Source organism: Symphodus melops, assembly GCF_947650265.1.
Source record: "Symphodus melops genome assembly, chromosome: 11".
NCBI classification, from domain to species: Eukaryota; Metazoa; Chordata; class Actinopteri; order Labriformes; family Labridae; genus Symphodus; species Symphodus melops.
In genome coordinates, this window is record NC_136701.1 from 18,354,382 (window position 1) to 18,381,993 (window position 27,612).

General features: G+C 40.7%; 1 protein-coding gene across 2 annotated transcripts; it reads right to left on the bottom strand.

The window, feature by feature from the left end:
- Positions 1 to 194: 194 nt before the first annotated feature.
- Positions 195 to 27,403, bottom strand: trim3b (tripartite motif containing 3b). 2 transcript variants are annotated; one of them, XM_079355477.1, is made up of 17 exons: positions 27,167 to 27,403; positions 11,739 to 11,914; positions 9,104 to 9,233; positions 8,301 to 8,411; positions 8,007 to 8,158; positions 7,603 to 7,783; positions 7,268 to 7,369; positions 7,016 to 7,114; positions 6,645 to 6,797; positions 6,027 to 6,405; positions 5,257 to 5,360; positions 4,952 to 5,119; positions 4,702 to 4,870; positions 3,861 to 3,902; positions 3,030 to 3,100; positions 2,753 to 2,893; positions 195 to 2,324 (listed from the first exon to the last, which is right to left on the bottom strand). In XM_079355477.1, the coding sequence occupies exons 2-17, from the start codon at positions 11,882 to 11,884 to the stop codon at positions 2,172 to 2,174; spliced, it is 2,301 nt and encodes a 766-aa protein (XP_079211603.1). In that variant the 5' UTR covers positions 11,885 to 11,914; positions 27,167 to 27,403; the 3' UTR covers positions 195 to 2,171. The 2 variants fall into 2 exon arrangements, with proteins under 2 accessions (XP_079211603.1, XP_079211604.1); XM_079355478.1 differs by lacking the exon at positions 3,861 to 3,902 and having other exon boundaries at positions 27,167 to 27,402.
- Between the last annotated feature and the right edge of the window lie 209 nt (positions 27,404 to 27,612).

The window sequence follows — 27,612 nt, forward strand, 5'->3', positions numbered from 1 at the left end:
ACGGTTTAGATTATTTAGACATCTTCAGCAGTACCTATGTTGCCTACCGGTAATTCCTTTTTTTCCCTTCAAGACAGCCACAAGGGGGCAGTGTAGAGCATTTTACTAAACAGGCTTTCCTTTATCCCTCTAAACTTTTCTGTAATTCATTGGTTAGAAGTCGTTTGATACAAAACAGGCTCTTAGCACAGCAGTTCATAGTGTCATTCTTTAATATTTACAATCATACTTTCGCCATGATTACACAGATGCAGTACTTGCGTTTCGTGGACTGGCCTTTTGCAGTACAGAGCAGGCTACACATGATTCATGTAGTGTTCAATTTATGTGCTTGGTTTATTTCACACGGACATGAGGAGTGGGCGCACAGATGAGGTCGGATTTTAAAAACAAATAGTAGCACAGAAGGAAACTTAATTCGTCTTTACAAAGAGTTTCCAATAACCAGGAAATGGAGGAGGGGGGAACACAAATGAAATATAGATCTATAATCAAGAACAGTTTATTCATAAAAACAGGAGACAAACTTTCTGTGCACGTCAGCTGGTGTTGTGTCGCTCCACACTGAAAAGCTTTGAAACACTGAACTACCAAAATAAATGAATACAAAAGACGTCATGAGAAAGGTGCTCGTCAGCTACAACAAGAATATGATTGTAATATACAGTGCACTTTCTGATTATGTTCAATGATAACTATACACAGAGGCATATATTACTCTTGCAAACGATATAACTTCTAGGATATTTGCGGGATTATTTATCTTTTTGCATTGTTCAACAATTTACGACGACAGGGGGTTTTTGTTTTGGCAGAAGGAAATAAGTGACTGTTTTAACTGGATGTGAGATTTTGGGGAGGAGGCGCAAGTTAGGACAGCTTTCAGTGCTACAAGTCACAAGGCCTATGTACAAGAATGTTTGGCAAAAATGCACCAATTAGAAAAATAATTTTGTAGAAGAAATTAAGTAGAAAATGAAATAAAAAATAAATTAAGTGCTTTGAAAAAAAGACCCAACAGCACAGCAAATAAAGCGCATACAACTTTGTTCCATTGGTGTCATTTGTCGTTGGCTACTACTTGACATGACCTTGTGATGTGATAGTAAATAGTCCAGTGTTGATAGCTTTGATAAGTAGGTTATTTAGTGAAAGAACAAGAACACCAAATCCATATATACACCTTAATATGTATATTTACAAATACAACAGGTTGTAGATATGATAGACAAAAGTGCAGGTACTAGTGGGGGCTTGTTTGGTTTAATAGAAGAGAAAAGTAGAGCTAAAAGAGCTGGTTACAATGTGCTCAAAAACACTGCTGATCCATTTACTGTTGTGCTTTTTGTCGCTTGTCTTTGGGAACTAAAAAAGCCCAAAGAAGACAAAATGTTGCTTACAAGTCAAATGAACTCGAATGACAAAACAAAGTAAATCTATGTCCACGTGCAGTTATTGATAAGGTGCAGAATGAGAAAAACAAATCATGTCATTAATCTACACATTCCTGTTTGCATGTGGAAAAAAAGGCAGTGACAACAGGGTCTATTTTTTGGGGAGAACACAGACATGCAAACGTGTTCGAGGAAAGGCCTGAGCATTGTTCAATCACAAAGCATGTTTGCACCAGGAAACCAAAAGCACACTTATCTCTCTTCTGTGTCTCTTTGTGATGCTGGTTGATAGTTTGGTTGCTCATCTGCCCCAAATAATTGCCACCTTCAGATTGCAGTCTATTTACTGATAAGGTCCAACACAACCTAAAACACCCGGAACAGGAGGTTTATTATTTAAATATGATTTTGTAATAAATACTCAAGGATCTAAATTTTAAAATAGTCAGAGTAAATGAATTATTTGTAATTACATGAATTGTATTGAAATTTCTTTTTTTAAGCCTCATTTTACCAGAGCAGTTTCTTGACATTTGTCTCCACAGAAAAGGGAACCAATGAATAAACAAGCTCATTCTGTCTTTAGAAAACAAGTGAATTGCTGTTGATTCTGGTGGTTTATGATGAAAAAACACTTTTTTCTCTTATTTATGTTAGGACGAAATGAAAAGAAAATGCCTTCATGAAACCTGGGGTCACTGTAAATGATTCAGGTATGTTTCAGCTCTCTGTAATTTTAGCCAGTAAAAGCATGAGGTGTGTGTCAGAGAATGTCTTTTACTGGAGATATCTGTAAACCTTAAAGCAATGGTTGCCGGAGTCAGCAACGGCCACGTGTCCATCTGAGGTGAGGGCCAGGCCCTGGGGGCCGTACAGAGGGTCTGCTGATGTGTTGATGTAAGATAAGAAGGAGCCTGTGCTGTCAAACACCTGAAAAACAAACAAAGGTTAGAGTCTTGACAAACTTAAAGATGCTCAAAAGATGTAGGTTTCTAGTTTCTGGAGTTTCAATGGGTTTTCAGCACATTGTTGTGCTGAATATTACAAATGTTCAAAGGACGTGTTCGCACATCAAACTACCATACGAATCAGTTAGGGCAGTGCCAAAAAAAAAAGAGTGCTTCTGCTCAGCATCACTGTATTTTATGATGCATTATGATGCTAAACAAGAGCAGCAGTCCAGGATTTTCTCTTTTTAAGGCTTATAAATGAAAGAAGATGGTATTGTTCTGTTACTCTCCTCCATTTCATGAATTAATTACAAAGTGAAAAACGTGTCTAACTTTTTAAACTACGACCTCACTGTAATGTCTTACAGACACTATGATTCCTGTCTTCAAAATGTAGCTCTGTCTCACCTGTATTCGGCTGTTCCCCCAGTCAGCTACAATGATATTTCCATTAGCATCCACAGCCACACCCGTGGGAGCATTGAACTGGCCATTGCCTTCACCGTGGGAGCCAAACTTGAACAAGAACTCTCCGTCTGCGCTGTACACCTGTGACAGGATGTAAGAGTACAGAAGTGGTGTCTACATGTCCATGTAATCCCATATATGCTACAGAAATTGTCTCCAAATAAGAGAATACTTATGATGTTACAACAGCACACAGAAAAGACAAAGCATGTCTAACCTTTACTGAGTGATTGTGGAAATCCGTCACAATAATTTCATTCTTGTTGTTCACTGTAACAAAGTGTGGACCTGTGTGAGGAGAGAGAGGAAGGTTAAGGTGCAATCTGCTCCGACTGACACGTGCTGCGTTCTCTCTGTTGTTAGTCGACTAATTTCTAATTAATATAATAACTTCAAGTAGTTGTGTTTGAACAGATTAATCAGGTGAAAAGCTGCTCTGATTGGTGGAGAATCATTTAGAGGATTTTTTTTTTCATGCATTATTGTCGATGCTTTCACATGAGTAAATTGTGATTTTCCAAACGCTAACATAGCAACAGCTCAACACACTGTATCTGTTATTTCTTCCCCGACAGGATATTTAGTTAAATCCGATTTAACTGATTAAACCGATGGTTAAGAAAAAAAAAATCTATACTATATAGTATGTAATTAAGTGAATTGAATGTTTGTTGGCTTGATTAGCTATTAATGATCTCTGCAGCTCTGATTGTAACACTAATTGTTGTTTTAATAAAAAAGTCATCAGCAGTTAATTGTTTTTGCACTTAAATCGATGCAGTCAAACCATTCACACAGATCTTTTCATAGAAACACAAATTACACAATGCATGTGACTAAATGTCCATTATCTTAAAAGGAGAGGGATTATTGTTGTGCGCATACACTTGTGTTTGTGATGATTACTTTGCACAGCGTGATCCAACAATTCATACACAATTGGAGTTCTCGGGAGGTTGAAACACATAATCAGGGAGTCGGGTTAGACAGGGAGGGGGGCACTGCACTGTGGGATTAAGGTTCCAGCAAGGCCACACTTAGTACTTACTGAAAACTGAGCCAGATTTATTATAGTTTGGGCCAAGTTTTTCTGGATCGAAAAACAAGAGGAAGAACAGAAAGAAAGAAAAATTGAAGGTCAGAGATAAAGGATAAGTAAGGAATAAAAAAGAGTTGGGTATTCAGCACAGGCGCAGTGCACAGTGTGCAGGGGGGAGCAGGGGGGCCACAGCATGGCCTGTGGGTGTAAACGCTTTTTAACAAAACAGAAATGCATTAAAGAAAATTCAACAAAAGAATGAGAGCACGAGCATAGTAGTATTGCTTTTTTTTCCTGCAACTGTCAAGAACAAAAATGAGAAGAAAACAAAAGTCAGGTTGTTTTAAAGACCCTTACTTATTCTTTATCAACAGGATAGAGTAAGGGCCCCCAGCACTGATATTAAAAAAGACCCCCAACGATCCGACATCATACAAGGACTTGGAGTATCATTATGTAGGTATAATGTCTTACAGTGATATGACAGATGTTTTTGTGAATGTCAGTTTCTGATCATATGCATTTCTCTGACATTGTTTTCGTGTCTGTATTGTTGTCGTCCTGTTACTTTGTTGTTTTCTTTGTCTCTCTGGTAGGTAGTTTTTGTCCATTCAATATCATTTTGCATAAATCTGGGGGGATCTAGTTCTCAATTCATCCATGTAATCCAACACCACATGTTGATTGGGATTCTACAACTCTTCAACCTGTTGGCTGCTCCATTCTTCAAGTTTCAAAACTGAACCAACATTACCCCACCAACAAATCCAACCTGTCACAGTCAGATAGCCGCATCGATAAAAAGGGCTCCCTGTGAATGTTAAAAAAGCTTGTGAGGCCTGCTCCTCACCTGCAAACTGTCTGTCAGACGTCCCCCTGCCTCCAAACTTGGTCACCAGTTTTCCATTTGATTGAAAGATGAAGACACAGCAGGCTTTGTTGTCCACAGTAATAATGTGTCCATTCTTATCGACAGCCACACCCTTGGGACCCATGAGCCGGCCTGCACCGATCTTGTTCTAGGAAGGAGAAGGGTTGAGCAGAGAAGCAACTTCTGATTGTGCAAAAACAATGTTTAACAACTATTCGAGAGCTCTTACCTTGAACTTGCCATCAGAGGAGAAAATGCTGACCCATCGATTGTCGTAGTCGGCAACCACAATGTCGCCGTTCATGTCCACGGTGACGCCTGTCGGTCTCTGCAGCTGCCCAGGAGAACGTCCTCTGACCCCAAAACGCATCTTGAACTGGCCATCGTTGGTAAAAACCTGTAATCGGTTCCATTAGAGGGTAGAATTTGAGCCACATGAGTGTTGATGCCAGTACTGAAATTATATATTCATCTTCTATGTGAACACAAAGGAATGCTTGGTTCCTTTGCATTTCCCTCTTGTGTGTGTCTCACCTGTATGCACTGGTTGTTGCTGTCTGCAACCACCACTCTGCCATTACTCGTGGCAGAGATTCCTTGCAGGTTTGTGAACTCCCCCTTCTCTCTGCCGCGGGTACCTGTAAAAAAAAAAAAAGAAGAATTTAAAGACTGTGTCATTTGACATTTTCACCTGTCTCTCATAGCTTGTAAATGGCTCATAGCAGGCGGTTTGTACTGTATGTTGCCTGTAGTGATCATTCTTCAATGCAAAACTCGTTTCCAGAGAGAGGAGTCTACCTCCAAGGTAACTGCAGGTCTGAGCTCATGCCAGTTGCAGTTCTCAAACTGAACTTGCAAAGACTTGAAAGAACTGCATATGTGTGGATATCCTTCACACTGAGAATGTTTTGCTGATCACTTATTTCTGGACTGGGAACGACAGTACTTTTCCATGACAGCGGTTTTAATAAGTAGAAACCACAAGACGAAATCCTTATTCCATTTCAACTGTCGTCTGACAACATGTGAATGTTTGTTGATGCAGTGTACTTTCTCTGTCATGTCACAAACAGTTCACTTTGACACTGTTTGTACTGGCCTGAAAAGAAGACCAGAGGGGCTGCTGATGTAACACTTGAACTTATTATATAGCTTTGAAAAAAAATGTTTGAAGTGAGCGTCTTTATTTCTGGTTTGCAGTTAATGTAAAAAGGAACATAAGCCTGTCTTAGAATAAGGACGTTTTAGCACAATACTTCGGTCCACACACAGTTTCTGTACTTGTGTTTCTGGATCATTCTTACCCATTCTGTAGATGAGCTCGTCCTCTATCGGGTTCTCCTTTTTCTTAGTGGTGCTGTACATGCTGGAAGGCCGTCGCACTGCTTTCTGCCGTATGTGTCCCCCAGTCCCGCTGGGAGACTTCACCCTCCTCTTCACATCATCTGGTGATTGTGGCACATCTGAGGGTTTGACCGCACGCAGACGGAAAGGGCTGCCCCGTATCGGCTGGCCGTAAAGCAACAGGGAGAAGGAATACTCTCCCTCAGAGCGTAAAGTGTAGCCCACTTCATACGTCCCGTTCTTATTGTCTGTTATCTCTGTCTCCGCAGCGCGACCTCCGTCGGCGGACGTTATCTCTGCTTTTAAGACTGCGTTTCCTGTCCGTACTAGATCGCCATCCTGCAGAAAGAGGGCAACGATTCATCTTGAGAACACACAAAAGCAATTGTTGATCAAGCAGCCAGCACTTTCTGAAGACGTAAGATGAATAATAATGAACATGTATAAGATTTATTGCAAGAGAATAGCAAGAAAATACAGCATTGATGTTAAATTTGAATAAAAACAAAACAACAAAATGAGTGAAATCCAGTAAACTTGAACATATGGCACGTGTGAAGTGAAAACTAAGACTCTACTTTGTCTTTCGTTGTCACGGTAACAGTGTGGTGCTGTCCAGTTGCCGCATGTCGGAGGCCCTCTCCTGTGGCCACAGAGGTGTGAGCCACGGCGGCTGTGGTGAGGAGAACACCAAGATTCTGGATGGAGCGTCGCAAACCTTCAGTCTCCACCTGGGGAAGGAACCACCAAGAGTCGAAACACATTTTACACAGCAGAATTCCAGTTCTGCTCTCTGAAGTTTTTAAATTTCCATGGGTGGTTATTTTAATTAAACGGTACAACGCCATGAAACAACTACAAGATAAACCCTCAAGCTCAAACGAAGTGCATGCTGCCTTGAAAAAAGGCAGGAGAGTCACACAACAATCACACATCATACAATGGATACCTGACAGTCCAGATGTGCATTTTGATGGGGCCTCTCTGGGAAGTCATGTCTGGCCAGCGCTGTTACCCGCTCACTCATCTGCTTCTGAACCAGCAACACCTGTACTTGCAAAAACACATATAGTCTTAAAGCCTTTACTTCCAATGGTGCCGCTTTAAAAAGATATTTGCAAACACATTTACTAGCTAATTTCCACATGTGATGTAACCTGCTTGTTAGCTTGTTTGTGCCAGTTAAAACCTTCCAGCTCACCTCTGTAGCGCTGCCATGGCTGAGCGCCTGCTCTGTGAAGCTGCAGCTGCTCTGGATGTGATCTTTCCCCTGCAGGAGAGATGAGAGCTGGGCCTGAAGGACCTGCACTCGGGTAAGTGGAAGACACAATAAGAGGAAAAAAAGGGAGGGGAGGAAAGGTAGAAAAGTCAAAACCAGGCTGAATTGTTTTGAAAGGAATGGAGGACATGTGGCAGGACTTGTTTAACCACCAATCAGACAATGAGGCTGCAAAGATAGAAGTGCACCTCTGTGCATGCAAATACAGTAAAATGTAAGTCAAATGATGTGTGGTGAGCGTGTGTAGCATTGCTAACCTTCTGCTTAGCGCTGCAGATGTTCTCCAGGTCTGTGATCAGGGCTGTCTTGCGTTGATTCAGCGCCCGCTCCAGCTCTTCAAATGTACATGTGATCTCTGCCACCGCCTCGATCTTCCTCTCATTCAGCTGGCGAGAGATGTCACTCACCAGCTCAATGGCTGCTGTAAGCTGAGGGAGCCTGAATAGGACACAGTGTTAAATTTGCTTATGCATCTTTTTGAGACGTTCATAACGAAGGAAAAAAAATCCTGACCTTAAAATCATACTAATCCCTGAATGAAATGATGCAAAAAAAAACAAAAACGCCATTTTACTCGATACCGGGTGAAAAGTCTTGACACTTAAGCTTCCAAAACCCTTAATATGATGTAAATACTTTGAAACCTATATGAAACCCCAACCTGCTGTGAATGGCATCCAGCTGTGTCTTCAGAGCAGCCTTGTGCTGTTCTACAACGTCCCGCAGTGGAACAGTCACATGCTCACGGTGCTCGGCCTCTGTGCAATCCAAACACATGGCCGTCTCACACGACTCGCAGTAGAACTCCATCACCTGCAGGGGGAGACAAACTGAGTCAGGAGAAAAGGACCATCACTCTCGCTGGGCTTTGCAGCAAAGTTCTTTAATAATTCATCCAAACAGAAGAGATTAGGAAGCTCTGGTGGGGTGAGGACAGGGATGAGGTATTACCCACCTTTCCCTCGTGGTTTGGGCAACAGAGGGGCTTCCCTGCTACTGCAGCGCTGACTGACTCAAGGACACTGCAGGCCTCAGGCCGTGAGCACTCTGGGTCTCTTTGAAGAACCTGATCGAACACAGTTTCAATTCACAAAGACTTTAATGAAAGTATTATTTAGTGGGGTTGAAAACTGTTTGGCATCAGGTTGTAACTGTCTTATCACCTATTTCTAGTTTTGCATTTGTTGACTCAGAGACAACTGAGAGGTGACAACAGATGAACATCCTGATAAAGTACTGTAGGGGAATGACGAGGAACAAAGGTCTCCGTCAAGAATGAAATCCCACTGGGGAGTTTAGAGTAACAATAAACAGCCTTTTTGGGGGGGTTCATCAATTCTGTGGAAGACTTCTCTTCAGGACACAAACACACATTTTTGAACTTCTCTCATTTTGATCACTGCGTTATTTCTCTAATTTCCAGATGTTAACCCTTATCCACTGGAAACTTCAGTGTTAATACCTCATGAACTTAACTTTGAAACTAACCCTATAAGGAGCTCCTTAAAGAGGAAAGGACAGTCCAGAATGATGTCAGGCTACAAAAATGTCCTCCCTTTTGTGAAACACCCAAAGTGGCTCCAAGAGAAGCATTAGCACAGAAACAGACCTAACATCACATTACTTGTCTGTAATCCTTTTGATTCATCAATGCTTTGTTTTAAACCACATCTTTGGTCACAACGCGCCGAGAAATGACTTCTTGACAACACGTTTGTGTCAGAAGTGAAGTAGAAAAAGGGACTAAGTCAGTCAAACCTCCATGAGATTCGTGATGAAGAAGTTGTTCTGTAGAGCACAAACGCCTTTCTCTGGCAGGATCGACGTCTGTCGACACACCGGGCACGAGAGCGTCAGAGACTCTGGGGGAATGTAGTTCTGGAGGCAACTGGAGGAAAGAGAGTGAAGAAACAGAAGAAGTCAAAATTAGAGTTTAATATCAACAATTCTAAACATTGTTTGTATAATAATATCAGTCATTTTCGATTTAACAATGCAGCAGAATCAGAAGGGAAGGAAAACAGCAGGGGGGTGGGGGGGCAGCGATAGAGAGCTGTCACTTTATCACTATAATTGAGTGACTCTGCCTCAATAGTACTCCTGTCACAACGAATAGAGCAAATGTGTGAACCAGAGTCGATACGACAAAACAGCCTCCGGAGAAATCACGCACACTTCCTCTTTCAATAAGTGAATCTCAGGAAACAAATTAGCCTAACAGAGCCTCAAAGAGACAAACTTTTTTCGGCTGAAAGGCGGAAAATGTTTTACCTCATTGTAGGCAATGTGTTTAACAGTGGAAGGAATTTAAGCCTTAGCCAAACCCACAGTCAGCAGAGTTCATCTGAATTATGCAGATTGCACCGTACTCCTGGCCTTCTGCCCGGCTGAGTGATGTACAGATGTTTTCTTTAGCTTCCGTTTGCTTTCAATTGGTTGTGAATGTTACAAGAATCCTGAGGTCAGTGTTGAAAATAAGTCTCAGTTGTTGTACACAAGGAAGTCTGGTCGCAGACTGTTTACAGCATTCTGTTCAATTTATGACACCACACAGACCAGTAGAAACCAAAACTCTCCACAACTACAGAGGGCTGTAAACAATAGATATCATTTCGACTTAGTGCTTTTCTAAAGCTCTGTTTAACGCTCTGAAGCTGGATAAAAGTCACACATAAAGTTGAGAAAAAAGAAAGATACTGATCAAGCCTTGTATTTTATTTACAATAGCAAAAGAACAAGCGTGAAATTCTAACTTAATCTGATTGAATACGTTTCAAATAGAATCAAACGATCGACTGATTAGCAAGTTGTTGTTTATTAATTTGTCTTAATATCTCCTTACTTATTTGTTGACTTACTATTTCAGCTAGCTATAGCGTCAGTCAGACTCCGGATGGTTAACTTAAAGACTGTACTGTCTGATTTCAGGTTGTAAAACTGGTTTAAAATGCCCATGGGAAATAATTTATCAATTTTATTGCTTTTCTTTTAACATGTTCCATTTAAAGATATTAATAAAAATACAAAATAAAACAATGAGACTAATAAAAAGTTTATTTTCAAAGGTAATACAACATATGTTATATATAACCAAGTAGATATTGTTAGAAAAGAGCCAATGGCATTCAACACATATCTAACTTGACTAGAACTTGCATCATATATTACCGTCAAACAGTGATGTTAGCAAAGCGCTTGCTCATGATCCTGATCTGTGAGCACACAAAAGTGTCTGCCAAAAGATAGATGGTGGCACAAAGAGGCAAGAACTAAACGAGATACAAGACCGTACAAAACAGACTATAGGCTCAGCATGGGGTCCCTATAGCTCAGCCCTCAATCCCCCCCCCCCCTAAAACTGCATCAACCCGTTTGGTTTAGCAACATCTGTCTGGCAACATCATGTTCAGCTCCAGACAAAAATCTGTTCACCTCAGCAGGGCTTCAGATCACATGCCATCCAGTTAAACCGGGGATTATTGTCCACCGGTGAGCACATGCCCCTCACACTGCTTGGAAAAAGGATTTACCCTGCACTATGTGTGGCTGTTCAAAACTATTCAATAAATATTGTTGTGATTATAAAACAAGACACCTCCCTTTTCTATTTCCATCCTCCCACTCAGACCAACAACAGGCGTCTCACAGGCCTCCTCTGCATGAGAGGCCGCAGTAAGTACGGCCTGAGGGGGTGTCATCTTTCTGAGGAACGGTAGATTGAAACATTGTAAATGTGTTTCCCAACAATGAGCCTTTTTCTCTGAATCTTCAACGGTCCTGACAGTCGAGGAATGTACTCCTCGCAGAGACGGTATGTGAAGTGCGCTGAATGTAATTGTTGGATGGGATTTGCAATAGATGAGGTCTCTCTAAACTTGGGAACATATAAATAGGACAGGAATTCTTCTGTAATAGGACCGGAGGGATAAGTACTAGCATGTAAATATCTTTGGTAGAAATTGTGTTTTTCCACCTTCAATGGATGATGAGAAGAAAGGACATTTAGTAGAAGGCATGATGAGGCCCAAGGATATTCAACTTCAAAAGCAAATAGGCAAAAAAGGAAATCCTCTGGGCACTCATTCAGAAAAGGGGAGGGGCAAACAAGACACTCCAAACATGGAAAAATATGACCACAACAAAGGTTACAATTTAGAATATTTTAAGTATTTCCAATCATAACATAAGTAAGTACGCCCTGTGTTGGTACTGATGATACAGCTCAGCTAAATGTTGATGACCTTAGTAATATGTTTCATACAGCAAACCCACCAGCCCAATGTGGAGGCAGCCTGTTGTGGGATGCTTGTTGTAAAGGCCTAGTTGAATAGAAGTGAAGTTAATCAGGACTTCTGGCAGTTTTCCTTGAAGCATGAGCACAAATGTTATTTACCTTTCACAGAAGGTGTGCAGACAGGGAAGAACCTTGGGGTTGCGGTAGTGATCCAGACAGATGCTGCAGACCAGAAACTGTTTGTCTATCTGACGTACCACAGGGCTGGTGCTCCCAGCCTCTCGCTTCGCCATGACAGAGGACATCTAAAGCCACACACGATGCCAGCGGTTATTCTGCAGAGAGAAAAAAAAAAAAGATACATCCATAAATATGTGCTCATATTTTATTTGGGAAAGCTTTTCTTTCTTTCTGGGCTTTGAATGTGTAGCAAACCCTGCACGTGAGGTGCCAGGAACCAAAGTGAACTAAGCCGTTTAATTCCTTGATTAATTTAAAAGAAATTCCCATTGTAATAGTGTTATATCTGGACTAATACAGCCAATCCGCCTGAAAAAGAACTGTGTGAAACAGAAGCATGCAGCAGCCCTCAGTGTGCAGACAACAGCATATATAGACACACCAGCAAGGCCATGTGCTTGGATTTTTGATTAGCTTCTAAGCTGACGCAAAGCAGCAAAATAAAAGTAAAAAGAGGTTTTGTGACATAACAACAAGTGCAGACTGTGGTTTAAAAGGAGTGCTGTATTACAAATAAATACTGCATGGAAACAAGATTTCTAAACCACAAAGGTACAATAAAGCCGAAAAAGGAAAAACCTTCCTGAAGAATTCAAATCTGTTATTGGTACTCGTAGTTTTGTAGTCAAGACCACACTCACCGAGCAAAACACTATTTTTTGTTATAAAAGTGACTAAAAGTCGTGATTACATGTGATTGTTGGATAAGTGTTTGGCCTGACTTGACCTATGGCTTAATCATGGTGCCTTTGATAAACCCTGTGTGTGCCATTTTTATCTCTGTGTTGCTAACCGGCTGTAGGCTCATGCTCTCAGTAGGTCAACACATGTTTAATTCATGTGTCAGATACAGACACACACTCACACCGCTCATACAGATGCAGGGATGAGCCAGGAGTAACAAACATGTACGGCCTTAACATGTACTGTACAGCACTTATGAACATGGCTGATTCACTGGGAACACACACACACACACACACACACACACACACACACACACACAGACACACTGATAACCATCATCCCCACATAACCCCCCTCCTCCTGTCTGCACATCTGTCACTGCAACATCTAATAAAGCACTCAATCCCTTGCGTCCCATCTCTGCTCCAGCCCTATTGTCTGCTGTTGGACCAATGCGCGCACACACACACACACACACACACACACACACACACACACACACACACACACTCACATACAAACTGAGGATCAAATGGCAGTATGTCCAGACTGGGAGGGTACAGGTCACTTCTTAAGCTGTCTACCACAAGAAAGACATGTCTCATTCACACTCTCTTTACAAGCGAGCTAATGTAAGTAGCCTATATTTGTGTAAATCCACATATTCATTGTTCTCTAATAATCCTGCGTGTAAAACTGGCGCTTCAAGAGGATCTTGTCGTCTCTGGCGGATTCAGATGGAAAGAAGCAGACATTTCTCTCGATATAAAGTAGAACCAAAGAGGAATCAGGCCAAGGATGTAGTGTTTACTTCAGCACAGTTCTCACATGCCTTCAACATTATCGTCCTGTACTAAAACACACAGATACAAATATCTTCTTCAATGGCGTCTGTCTATATTTAGACCCATGAATTAGTGAGGGAAGCAGTGACAGTGGAAAAGAAATAAGAGCAGAGGTCTTAAGACTACTGGAGAGTGACGTGGCTGGTTAGTGGAAGGACCACAGTGAGAGAAGCAACTAAGAACTAAAAACCTTTAAGATTTATTCAAAACATTAGAGTGGAAATCATGCTTTTTATAAAAGGGACAATGTTGAATATCTCACATTTTATCTACCACTTGCAATATTGTAGAGGACTTCGTTTATAGCGCTATTTATATCCACAGTTCCTAAATAGGTCACAATCAAAAATCCAACCAGTATTAACAAAAACACTCTGAATTGTCTTCACTACAGGTATAGAATGACAGAGCAGTATACATCTGCACACACAAACACGCTCACACACATTCATGGATTAGCTAGAATGTTCAAGCTTAAAGCAATGAAATCAAATCAGTCGAAGAGTTGAGAAACTCTGATTATTAAAAAATAAAGAATAATAATAAACATTATGAACCCGCAAATGTGAGTAAACCTCTTGTATGCAAGTTTCCCTATGAAGTATGGAGACGATGCAAAATGCATTTACTGTACATGGTGTGACAACACAGTGCAATCATGCATGCACATGAGTGGATGTATACGAGAGTGTTGCATGTGTTAAGTTAAATGTATTCAACAGAATGTGTTCTGACCGGGCTCCAGCTTCATCCATTTACACTTCAACTCTTAAAGTAGGCCATGACGTTTAGTTTGATGCTTCAAAGTAACCATGACCAGTTAACTGACAGGCTTAAATTAAGTGTACAATAAAAGATTTTTAAAAAAGTGAGTGAAGACGTGCAGATGCAGATTTCAGGCTCTGTAGTTATTGGCAGCGGGATAGGATGAAGCCTGGGCTGGGCTGCAGGAAGCTTCACAAAATGAAGTATGAGGGGACACATCCTGCAGAGAGCTGCCAGCTAATACCATCAAAATGAAATGTGCTATAATTCCTCAGGCCCTTATACGCGCAGTAATAAAAGCTGTAATGGTACTGTTGACCTTAGTCTGGATAAGTCAGCAAAATTTCAGGATTTAAGCTGCTGAATGTGTATCTAATTGTTTGTGTGTTTGCTTAAGTCATGAGTGCAGTGAATCTGTGCGTGACAAAAAGCTCATAGGCGTGGACAATGAGTCTATTCAGAGCTGGCTTACTGAATACAAAAGTAACAGTTTTCTTTGTCTTGTTCAGCATTGAAACCTCTGCTTTATGCTTCACATGCTGCTTGTGTGTATCTCTTTTGACACACGCATGGAAATAAAGCAAGGCAATGTGCGTAGTCAAGACAGGAAATGAAATCCAAGTTCAACAGAAGGGCAGGAAGTGAAACATTGAGACATTTAAATTAGGAATGTAGTCAAGAGTATGAGCTCTCATGCACCTGCACTGTTGTGTGCAGACAGCTTGGACAAACAGTCAAACCGCTCTCTGGTAACAGCTGAGCTCACACTTCACAATCATAAATGTACACAAGAATGTGTATGAGGAGAAACAAACAAACACAGTCAACAGAAAGATTACCTACTGTCAGAAATGAGGTGATCAGTCTGGTAGGCTCCATGGCAGCTCTGTGTAACTTTAAAAAAAAAAAAAAACAGCACACGCCCTGACTCACACACGCCCACTTCAATCCCCCCTCTTTCGCCCCTGCTGCCCACTCTTCCTCTTCCCTTTTCCTTCTCTTGCTTTTCCCTTTTCCCATGCAACACCCGCACTGAGAAAGGGATGTCAACAGAGGGAGGGACTGTAAAAAAAGTCCCGCCTTCTGTCAGTGTTGTTTACAAGCATGACCCTCCTACTGCTGCACTCTGATTGGCTGGGAAAGTTAAACTAGCACGGATTGCATCATAGGGCAAAAATGTGTGCTAGACAGAGTGAGTTGGTGTAGAGACTGAATCAAAGAAGGAATAAAGTCCAACGAACAAATAATTTAAACAAAGGAATATGTTGTCCTTACTTGCGGCAATCTGCTGAGAAATTTTGTAAAAATCCAAAATTGTAATGTGTAGCTTCTTGTAACCATCAGCTGATGGGGGGCGAACAGCTAAACATTTGGATCATCCGGCCTCCAGTTACAGTTGTGATGAGTTATGTCATAATTTTGCCTGCCAAGTACACACATATTCAAACACACACACACACACACACACACACACACACACACACACACACATGCAAGGAAGCCAAGCACAACATGCAGTTACATAATTGATGATGTCACCTTTTAAAAAGAACTTAAAACTGGAAAGAGTTACAGAATCAAATCACACATATGTTAAGTGTGAAGTAGTGGGATATCGTTCTGAATTTTAAAGTCAGACATGACTTTTATGATTTGGATTATTTTCGACGCAATCCCTTAAACTGCAGAGTTGGATCTGGAGCAGAGATGACCAAAACATCAATCTATTTAATCTGTGCAAACTGAGCCTCTCTTTCCGGCTCTGTTTCCCCCACGCCCACACACACCTTTCCAAAATCCCATCATCCAAAACTCACAGGACAGACTGCTGTTGTGGCCATATCAGGAAGTAAAAGATAAGAGGATGAAAAAACATCATGCACGGAATAACATATTAGTTTGATTTATGAGTCATTTTATACTCAATAACCAAAAAAGTCAAGCTTGTTCAGCGTTCCACAATTGTTGTGAATTTAGATCAAACTCTCTAATGGGGCATCTTGTTTTCCTGCTACATGGTATGTAATTACAGAGCATGTTTGACGGTATGACTGATGTACAATTACGAATTCTACAGCCTGAGAAGCCTTTAGTAAGACTGCTTTCTTCCCTGCAGAGAGCGACCCACTGCATGATTGGTTTGCTGCTGTGCTTTCTGCTGAAACAACGGTTTTATCAGAATATACGACTACTGCAGTTATTAAACAAGAGGATGATGAACCACTAGTGGCATCTATGATGAGTCTCCTGAAATCAGTACAGTTAATTTAATGGGAGTAGTGTGTTCAGGTAAAAAACTCAAGGTACAAAGGATATGATGCACAAAGATTCACAATAAGGCTCCCAAATGTATACTTTTCTTTTTATTACTGTTACTATGTATTAGCTGTGCATTGAAGAACACAACATTTCAAACACAGCCGAGCTCTTAATTAGGCGCTGTACTGTATAAGAAACAGGTTCAGGTGTGTCACACTTCTATATGTGAACATACAGATCTATTATTGTACACATGTGAAACCTTTCTAATATCTACAGTCTCAGGTTCCTGGGGCAAGGCAAGGTTTTTTCTATGCTTAAAGTCTAATTTGCTTTACTCTGATGTTGGGACTCTGTGATTTTGTTAGATAAATAACACCTGAACCGTTTTTTTTACACAGCACCTTCAAATGTTGTCTTCTTTAATGCATATAGCAAATCAATGTTGTGAGTCTTTCTGCATCATATCTAGGGGGGGGGGGGGTTTGTGACTCAGCACTTGAATGAGTGATGTTTGTTTGCTGACTCTTACTGGACCTATTTGACTGCATGGTCAGAAGCAGGAATCAGGTTGTGTTCAATAAAGGTTTCTCGTAGACGTCTTTGCATTTCAATGTAACACATTTCCTTTTTTAATACTTTAAATTGTGCATTTAAACTTCAATATTCCCTGTCAGTTGTTTAAAAGTTGAAATAAAAGGACACACTTGTTACCATTGCTTTTTGTTGTTGCTTTTTTTTCCCCCTACATAAGTCAGAACATGGGCCACCTCCGTTGTGCATCCGCCCCTGGTTTATCTATGAAAAATTTGAATATTTTTTTTAATTTTTATTTATTACACAGATTTTTTGGATGATAATGACAAACTCCTTCATGACATGATATCATCATACACACACTTTGTTCTTCAATTCATGCCAAATTACCTGAGGCTTCATAGCAGCATGACAACAACAGCAATACAAACACAGCAGTCGTTAACTCTGCATCTTGTGCAATAGTTCAAGAAATAAACCGTTCTGCCTCAGGGCCAGTGAGAGGCAGAAAGATTGCAGTTGTGATAGTGATGTTCTGCACATAATCCACATGCACCTCAGGCCGATGTTACATTTTTGACTCGATACCTCGTGGACGTCACACGAGAAATAATGTGACGAGAGAGGTTTTGTGAGAGTGAGAGTGAGAGCGAGAGTGAGTAACAAGGCTTAAGGGTGCTGCTGTGTTTGCTTGCAGCTAAAAATGTGACAACACTCAGTGCTAAACACCTGATGTCCTGTTCATTTTTTTTTTTTTTTGGGGGGGGGGGTCTGTATCCTTTTGTTTCTTTTAGTCTTCCTTGAGATGATTGACAAGGCAAATATATAGAGAGGGAGGAAATAGGAGAAAAGACTTTGGAACAAGAAACACACACACAAACACATAGCATGAAAAAGGAGAAGGTTGTCGTCGTGTAACTGAGCGCTACCCTTATATCTCAGGGCTACCATGATGTTGTTGGGGTCTGACAGCTCCAGGCATGACACCCTCACTCACTAACATGTGCAAACACACACACACACACACACACACACACACACACACACACACCTACGAGTCAGCTGTTTGAATCTGAGTCATACTAGAGGCCATCTCCTCCATAACTTCTCAGGTTTCACCAATGAATTACAAACACCAACCTCTCACTCTGAGGGTTCAAATGTGAAAAGAGTCCTTTGAAAGATAAAAGTACAACAACACACACACACAAAAAAAGATAATAGATAGCGTGTAAAGTACAGCCTGTATAACGCTTGTTAGATATGCTCAGCAAGCCTCCATTCTCCTCTCACAGTCCACTCTTAAGCCTGCACATACATATACTTCTATATATAGAGCTATCACTTCCCATCCCCTTCACACTAGCAGGCACGTGCTCTGTGCTGCACAAAAAGAAAAAAAAAAAAAAAAAAAGCACAGGGATCCTCATATGACCAGCATAGTAATGAGTCAGAAACACACGGCGAGGATCTACACTGAACATCTCTTCATGACTCTCCAACACATGAAACACACATTAAGACTTCTTGAAATGTGTTTTTACACTTATCCATGTAAGTTTATTTCAGCACAGAGTGTCATCATGTCCTCAAGGCAATGCTGCGTCTTTTAACAGCTGCCTGCTCGTGACTATATTATGTACAATTACGGAGGTAAAACAGGTAAGGCGACCTACATAATTTTGTCATAACTGCTAATTGTATTGTGTTTGAGAAGTGAGTTAAAAGCATATGCTAATGTGACATGAATATATCATACGGCCACACTGTAAGGCATTAAAGGGCATGCATAAAAAAATAGACCGTAATCACACAGCTTACCGTACTTGCAAATCACTGCTTGATTGACAGGTGGAAATGAATAAAATGAGGCTTCCTTTTGCATGTTCTGACAGCCACACAGCTGTCTGTACATGAAAGCTGGCCACAACTAACTGTAACTGTAACTGTAAAGTCCTTTACTGTCGTGGGAAAGAGCGGAGTAATGATTTCTTATATTCTTTAGTCAGTTCAAGTTTGAAGTCCATCACTCCCAAAAGTCCTGAAATCTTAATCACTGTGTGTATTTCTCTTGTTTACATCTGCACAGTGTTCATGAGCAGAATAAACCACAGCCGAGACAATCACAGCAAACATAAAGTGCCTCCCTGTAAAAATCCCAAAGTCAATCCCGCATCCACGTGAACATGCACTATCTTCCTTAGGGAGCAGGGTGAGTCTATGAGCGAGCATAGTGTGGAAAGAAGCACATTGCAATGTAGTTCCCTTATTTTCATCTAACTATCTCTCTGCACTGTGTGCCATTATCTTTTATCAAGTTCAAGCTAAAAGGCAGAGGGAGTACAGGTAGGCGGGTTCATTGACAGACAGGTAAGCCTTCGTAACTGTTGTAATTTATAGAGTATATCAATAAATGAGGCAAAGTCTGCCAGTTAGTTCAGGCAGTCGGCTGCACAGTGATTTCACACTTAACATGCATCATAATCCCCAATCACCAGACAATACCTCCTTCCATTTAAGCTGCAAACTGTCTGGTCTCTCCCTCAGCTTTTTCATTCATCACAGCTCTGACCCACCACCACCCCAGCATCCACCTGTAGGCTCCCACTGGGGGTTTAAAATGTCATTGCATCACTCCTCAGATTTCTGCATGTAAATGAAAACCGTGATGAGTGATGAGGTCAGATCCGAGATGCCAAACACAAACTATGTTCTGCAGCAATAAATATTTTTAAAACAAATACAAACAGGTGTCTGACTTAAATATAGCAACCGTAAATTGCCTACCATAGCTTCCGAATTAAAATTACAGTTTTTTTGTCTGTTGATGAAGTAGTCCCAAATTAATAAAGAAGCCAAGATAAGCAATTCAGCCCCTCAATGAGATTGGCGGTTTCAATATAGTTGCTTTTCATGCCTGTCATCGCGTCCAATTTCCTGTGAAATCAGACGACTCTTTTTACTGCGCACAGGCCAGAAGAGTTTAAATGCACATTTTTTTCAGGCTGAGTTTTGCAGTGAGTCCTTGGTTAACCACTTCAATGAAGAAGGAGGAGAATCAAATGTTATACAGGTACATGCATATACAAGGCAGGATGAACATACAGAAGAAGAATAACATTATGGAGAACCAGTGATAGCTTTGGTCAGTCTTATAACAATCAATGGCATTTTGTAGAATTTGAAATGATTCAAATCTTATAACGAAATTCCTCTCTGTGACAGGAATTAGATATGTCTGTTCAATATATGAGATATAGAGCTGACCGATAAATCAACAAGCTGATAATTTCTGCGGATATTAACAATGACAACCAGTATCGGCTAATTTAATCGCAACTATGCAGTACTAAATATATTCACCAGTCAAATAGCATTTCATGTGAGTATTGTTGAATTGCACTCGCAGCTCACTTTCTGGCTGTTATCATCAGACTGTGATTTATTACAACAAGCATCATTACTCTCCAGTGTGTCAAACGGTAATGCACGTACATGCTTTACTTTCCGGTTGAGTGTCTCTGTTTCACTGAATATCTTTTCAGCAAGTATTCGATAACTGCGTTTGAGGAACCAACGTAATGAATGTTTACATATATCTATCTATCTCTACACATCAAACAAGAGCGATATCGGCCGATATATTGGTATGTGATTTTTTTTCTCTCCCCAAGATCAGTTTCATTTTCAGCCCCAAAAATCCAATATCAGGCCCTAATACATACACTTTCAGACATGGCTGTGTAAAGCTTGCTGTTTATTTACCTTTTACAAAGTTTTGACATGACCAAGGCATCAACAGCAGAGCAAATCAATCAGTTTGTTGTTCTCAAACCTTGTTGGATTAATGGTGCTGAAACAAAGTGATGCAACTGTCTAATCACAGTATTCAGTCTTAGATGACGACAAAGACATCTGAATCTAAGAAAAAACAAAATATGTCTCTGTGACCGCGTGTAGTCATTCATCCAATGTATCCCCCTGCATATACTCATGTTACAAACAGAATTTGATCAAGATATAGTCTTGACATTAATAACATCAAGGCAGACTTCAGAACAGCAGCTCGACTCTACTGAGCCCTGAGAAAACAGATCAGTGAGCAGCTCAGATAGAGAGATACAGACTCCTTCACATGTCTGCAGAGCCGGTGCGCACACTCTCAATCCTGTCACGACCTCTCGATACCAGAAGACATCTCTGGGGGGTGGGGTGGGGGTGGGGGTGGGGGTGGGGGGGTTATGCCACCTTTTCCTTTCTGCCCTCGTCTGAATCATAAATACTAAACAGATATTGACATCCATTACGCCTGAATCACCAGAACGTCAGAAGAATTTGTGCGGACAGTTATAACCCATTAAAACAACATGCTAAGCATGCCACATAAAACCACCTTTTTTAAGCTTAAATATGTTGAAAGAGAATATTACATGATGCATGGATCCTTCACTCTCTCTGCTGTGCAGCAGAGGGAATATTTCAGTGAAAGAGGAGCTTGTGCCATGGGGTAAATGAGCTGATCCTGAAATAATTTGTTTCTTTAAATAACTGAGGGAATAGACGCCTGGAGCTCAATATACATTAACATAAACAGCTTCACGACACATGGTGTGTCAGATGACACAATAATGTTTCAGGTATAGCTAAGACCTTCCATGCATTTGTGCGAGTGTTTATTCTTGCAGGTAGAAAGTTTAAATGTTTGCTGTGATCTGAGTGCTTGTAGAAAAAAAAAAAAGGTTCAAATGTGGTTTATGTAAGAGCCATATATCCAGAGAATAAGCACAACAGCAGCAGAATACCACTTAGCCACGGGTGCTTTGCTCACATGCCCTTCACATCACAGAAACACACAAAATCAAACAGTGTAGGATGTAAGAGATGTTTTCCTTTCATGCAACATGACCTTCTCATCTTCCACAGACATGAGGACAAACCCTGACATTGAATCATAAATGTGTATCATGACCTGTGTTGCTTACAGGCTGGTGATTAATTTACTTAAGGGGATTAGAAATTCCATCATTTGTTCGTCATGCTGTTTGCTCAGCGGATCTATGATTGCACATTTGCAAACCTCTGCACCTTCAAATTCAAATAATAATAATAATAAAAAAAGATTTGTCCCAAACAAACATGGTTCAGAAGAAAATATATAAAGGCAAAAACCTATGTCTTTGGAAAAAAAAAAAAAAAAAAAAGCATATCATGAGCATGCATTTGTGATGCCATCTTTCGAAGCTTCTGCAGGGAAAAAAACAGCGAGGCCTGACTCACATGTTTATCCTGTATAGTTCTTTGGCAGAGACGATGTAGTGGATGACAAATGTTCTTGAAGTGGTACCTTCTCTGCGCTGTCCACACACAGCGGGCCTCACTGACATAAGCACAGCTAAAATTATCAGCCTGCCTGATCTGAGCCAAGCTGGGCAGGAATGTGTCACAGGAACCGCCTGAATCAACATATTACCACACGGCTCACACGCCATCACACAGAGACACACACACAGGTGTGCACAACTCGAGCAGCACACAGCTTTACCACAGAAGCATGTCAATAGGACAACAGAGCACATTCAACCAGGAAATGTCCCAAACACAGATACTTACTGGGGGCTCAGATATCAAATGTAATTTCATCTTAATTACCATAGTGATGGGTTTAATTCATGTGTATGTTTACTGAAGTTTGTTTAAAGCTGATTACAAGTGTTTTTAATCTGATCCCAGAGGAGCATCCTGACACAAAGTGCTCTAACATATCCTCCTTAATCCACACTTAATGAGTCAATACCATGTTTTCTCTGACATTAAATGCCCTGTGACTAATGCTTTGTTTTCATATTTAAAACACCAATAAAATTATTAGAAATACATATTCTCACTGTATTCTTTAAAGCCACGTTTTAGTTAAAAAAAAAAATGTATAAAACATTTTTCCTTTTTTGAAACATCACGATCAGCACTAGTACGATTAAATCAACAAGATATGTATCCACAAAACCACCCTAACATTTATTCCATCATGTCCATTCTGGAGTATACAGTATGGTGTAGAGAATTTAGTTTAATTTATGTTTTTTTTTCCCACGCTAACATAAACATTTTGTGTAAATGCTGCTTTACATACATGCAGCACTTATACAAGTGCAGCATGCATCCTTGAAGAAGCAATGAAGCAACACATGACTGCTTCAAGGATTACTATCAATACAGTGCCCACAGTAACATCGATGTTCAAACAGGTCACTGAGTATAACTAATCCTTTCTGTTGTATTTGTACAGAGCGAGAGAGTTACCTCGTACACAGGGAAGTATCAGTGATACAGTATATGGTGCCCATTGGTATTCAGAACATCTTGTGCTCTGGATTTTTGGATTGTAGTTTAGGATGGCGCATCAGTTCACAAATCTGTGCATTTCTATAAAGGTCAGAAATGTTCGGATAGATGGAAAAGATTAAACACTCTTGACAAAGAAAAGCATGCCAAAGAATGTCTTCAGTCTGTCAGTTTGCACATAAAATCAAGCATCTTTAAAGCAAGCTGTATTTAGTCCTTTTTAATCCTTTTTTATTATTATTTCTTCATAAAGCAATTTGCCACTCATGGGATAAATAAATTATTGATTACATTTGAAAGTGACATTACTGTGTAAAAAGGCTTTCTGTTGTTGCAGATGAAGTATAGAATGCTCAAGAAATGGCACAATATGGCTTGTGCTATTACTGACCCCCCCCCCAAGGGATCTGTCTAAATATATCCAACATGACATGACTGTGTTTCTCAGCTGTGTCTCTGAGCTTTCAGCACATGGCTCTCCCCCCACAATACATAGTAAACGTAGTGGAATATGCTTTGGAGACCTGAATGCCCACAGTCAGAGCGCAGACATGCCGACACATATTGAAGCCTCACACAAACGTGCCTGCTGACCTTAACATAAACACTGTTTTTGTAATCAAACAAGAGTTCACAGGTGTCACAGCTGTACAGAGTCTATTATTATCAGGCAGCAAGCACAGTTAAGATCTTCAACGTACACATCATATTTGCAAGCATACGTGCATTTAAAGTGAAAATTGGTTCCCATTAATGCTTCAACTGTACATGAACTCAAAGGCATAAACTATGTTAACTAGTGTTGCCAATGGTAATCATTCACAGCAGGGGCCGTGACTATTACATAAATCCACATTTTAAAATACTTTTTGAAAAGTGGCCAGGCAAAAGTACGGAAGGTCATCCAGCTCATCACACACACCACTGCTTATATGGAAGCACCTATTATGCAGTACCATGGGCTCAAACACAGGACCACTCAGACAAATATGTGCTTCAGAGAATGCAGCACAGTTTCATAACACAAAACTGTAGGGGAACATCAGGCTCATTATCAAACACATACAGTGTATGCACATTGCTTCATCACTTCAGTCTGTAATCATGCCCCCTTTGTCTTCTGCAAGGTATGAAAACAAGACTCCCATTCTCAACATATCTGCAATACAGTTCTTCAATATTGTTAAATGGGATGTTTGAAGTAAATGAGACGCGTTAGTTTGCATATGAAGCAGAAAAGATGTGAATCATTTGTTTTAAACAATTAACGTGGAAATGTCTCTAAATTCATCACGTGTAGCCCTTGTAGTCTTTATTATAACATGTGATGTAATAACGTGTTATTACATTTTACAAGCACTATAGGAAAGAACAAAATAATTCTGTTATGACAACAACTTCCACATGAGCATTGACCCATAGATTGCAACATTTACAACATTCATTGCAACGACTCACAGCTTTGAGTCTGTGTTTATAAACTGGATAATAGAAGTTAGCCAATTGCTGATTCCGATGTTTGTTTCACGGCTTCTTTTGGTGTAAGACCATCACAAGGCCACCGTTATCTCTGTTCGACGATGAAAACAAGTCAGAGTGTGTTGAACAGGAGACTTCATCTGCCCTTTAAAACACATCTTCTCTGAATCAGGAGTTACTGCAGGTGTGCTGGATGCCAGCATTTAATTGATTTGACACAACAAATAAATATTAGCTGCTGACATCAGTTCATGCCACATTATATGCTGATGGGCCGATTTCTGTGAGCAGGGTCAATATCGGCCGATACCAAAACGAGAACCAATAGACATGTAGTGCAAAAAGTCCAAGCAAAGAATTTCCTTTCTCCTGCATCTAAGCTCTTTGGGTCAAGAAGATTAATTCTTCATAAGTTCTTTAAGCGTTTGATCTGTAAAGTTAAAGAATATGTCATAATAGATTATACGTCAACTACTTTGGACACTCTATGAAACAGCGTAAAACACCAATATTTTCAGGTTGGCCAATTACATTGTTTATTACCCCAAACAATGTGTATAAGTCTAATCAGCATAAAAACCACAAATGGCTTTATTGATTTCATGATAGAAAAAAAAGCCAGACCTTCTCTAACTCTAAACTGTAAAAACCGTATCATCACCCTCATCAGGACAATGCTTGAAGAAGGCGGTTAGAGATGAAAAAATAAATAAAATAAAAAAAAGGTACTAGTGCTGTATTAGCTGTCATAGTGAAGGGTAAAAGCTTTTCAGACTCTTACAAAGGTCCCAGTCCGAGCAGTTACGTCACTCAGAGGAGTTTCTCAACTTCAGACTCCACATAGCTTAACTGTGTGAGCTGTTCTTGTTGGAGATTGTCAGTGATTATAAAAGTTTGTCGAGAGACCTTTTCTCTAGTATTTGACTTGATCGTGTCAAAGTTACATTCTTGAAAAAAAAACCGTAACATAAAATCAAACTTGTGCAAACACTTGCCTTACCATGCAGAGCACAGGAGGATTCTGTTGCTGTTACCCATGGCAACACAGTCACCTTTAAGCGAGTCAAGTCTGTGAGGGGGGCGAAGAGTCTTATAGTTTTATTTTGTTGAAGTTCAAAGTGCAAATCAACGACTGAAGGTACAAATGTCTTTCTTTGTGTTTATTAGAAGTGTCAAAACAACAACAAAAAACATTTATCTGCAAGAAAAAAAAAAAACGTATGTGTGTCCCTCTTTCTGGACCTGATTCAGCAAACTGGGACAAGGAAAATCAAATATCAACACCGTTAGAGCAAAACGTTAGGAAGGTGTGTGCCAGCAGAAACGAAGAGAGCTGAAAAAACTGCACAGGGATGGTTTTCAATGAATCATAAAGCATGTGATGAGGTTTATATCTCTCCTCGCCTGACACTTAGTCCTCCATGTAGCCCTGTGACATTCCTCTCATGCCAGCTGGACATTCCAGCCTCCACTTCTCCCCCACAGCACCCAGAGGTGCCCCTCAGATTCACTGTTTCAGCATTTTTTTTTTAAACAAACGTCCCTGATACAACAGGGCATTGGATTCATCTGTTTTAGACTCTGGTGAGTGTCCTGCCCTCCGGACAAGCTTTGCTTGTGACATTCGCCCTGTTTATTGGTGGATTACAAGTTGAGATTTGGTCTAAACTCTGACTGAGTTTCAGGCAAACTTCAGTAAGTAATGGCAGTCCTGCTTCAACTTGACGCTAGTGCATTATTGATGCAATCCAGGGAGTTCTGGGATGCTTTTCCGGGACTGACTAGTTGTAGAAATTGCGCAGTCTATTTAATGCATGTAGTCTGGCATTTAACAAAAATCATCAAAAACTCTGGACTTATGGAGGCTTTTGTTTGTCAGTAACAATACAGTTATTATTATTGTAACACGTAGCGGGTCATTTTAAGAAATGTGCTACATTTTTTTGCACCTAAGTGAGCTTTCGTCGCTGTTTTAACACCCTCAATGAGAAAAGTGTTTGAGTAAAGCTTTTCTAAAAACATGCAGCATCAAGTCACCACTTCATTATTTTGAGTGTCAGACAGTCTGCAATCACACAAGAATACCATCATGCCATCCAGCACAGATAACTGCTGCCTGTCTCTGCAATCATGTATAACCACCGTCAGGTCTGCCTCACACACAAGAAGCAAATATTTACTGGTTATATGCTGCACAGTCCAAAGCAATCATGGGCTAGCAAATGGCCTGCAGCAGTATTTTGCATAGACAACATAGGCTGTACGTGGGAGGGAGGGGACGCAGAAGAGAGGGATGAAGTGGGAGAGAGAGAGAGGGAAATGTGACAGGAGGGCTCTCTGCGCAGGGGAGAATGGGACGAGATGGATAAAGTGAAAGATGTAGGACTGAGGCGAGGGAAAGTGCAAAGAAGGAAAAGGTAGAGATTTACTTACAGCAGGTTCCTGACAGATGAGCAGAGAGATACAAGGAAGTTTCAACATGTTCTCCTCCTCCACAGGGAGCAATACACGTCCACCAAATCCGACATCGCCAGAGCAAAAAGCACCTCACACAGAGAGGGAGGCAGGAGTAGGGCGTGTGTGTGCGCGCGATCGGGAAGCGTCATGTGTGTGTGTGCTAGCAGGAGGGAAAGCACTGCTGAGGGAGAGAGGGAGAAAGAGGGGCTCATAGGAGGCGAGAGATACAGGGAGATTGTACAACCTGAGTGGCTGGTGTGAAAATGGGAGGGGGCTGGATGGACCAATAGTGTACAAGATGAGCAGAGTAAAGAGGAGATGGCAACAAAGAGACAGAGGTTTTCCTTTTTTTTTTTTTTAAAGATTTTTGTCCTCACTCTCCCTTACCTTTGCTGTCTCTTCTTTTGATATCATGCGTAAGG

Coding starts and splice junctions, on each gene's coding strand:
- trim3b (XM_079355477.1), bottom strand. CDS start 11,884: ATGTCCTCTGTCATGGCGAAGCGAGAGGCTGGGAGCACCAGCCCTGTG. Junction 5,120..5,256: donor GCAACAACCAGTGCATACAG/GTGAGACACACA, acceptor AACCGATTACAG/GTTTTTACCAACGATGGCCA. Junction 3,903..4,701: donor GTCTGACAGACAGTTTGCAG/GTGAGGAGCAGG, acceptor TTTTCGATCCAG/AAAAACTTGGCCCAAACTAT.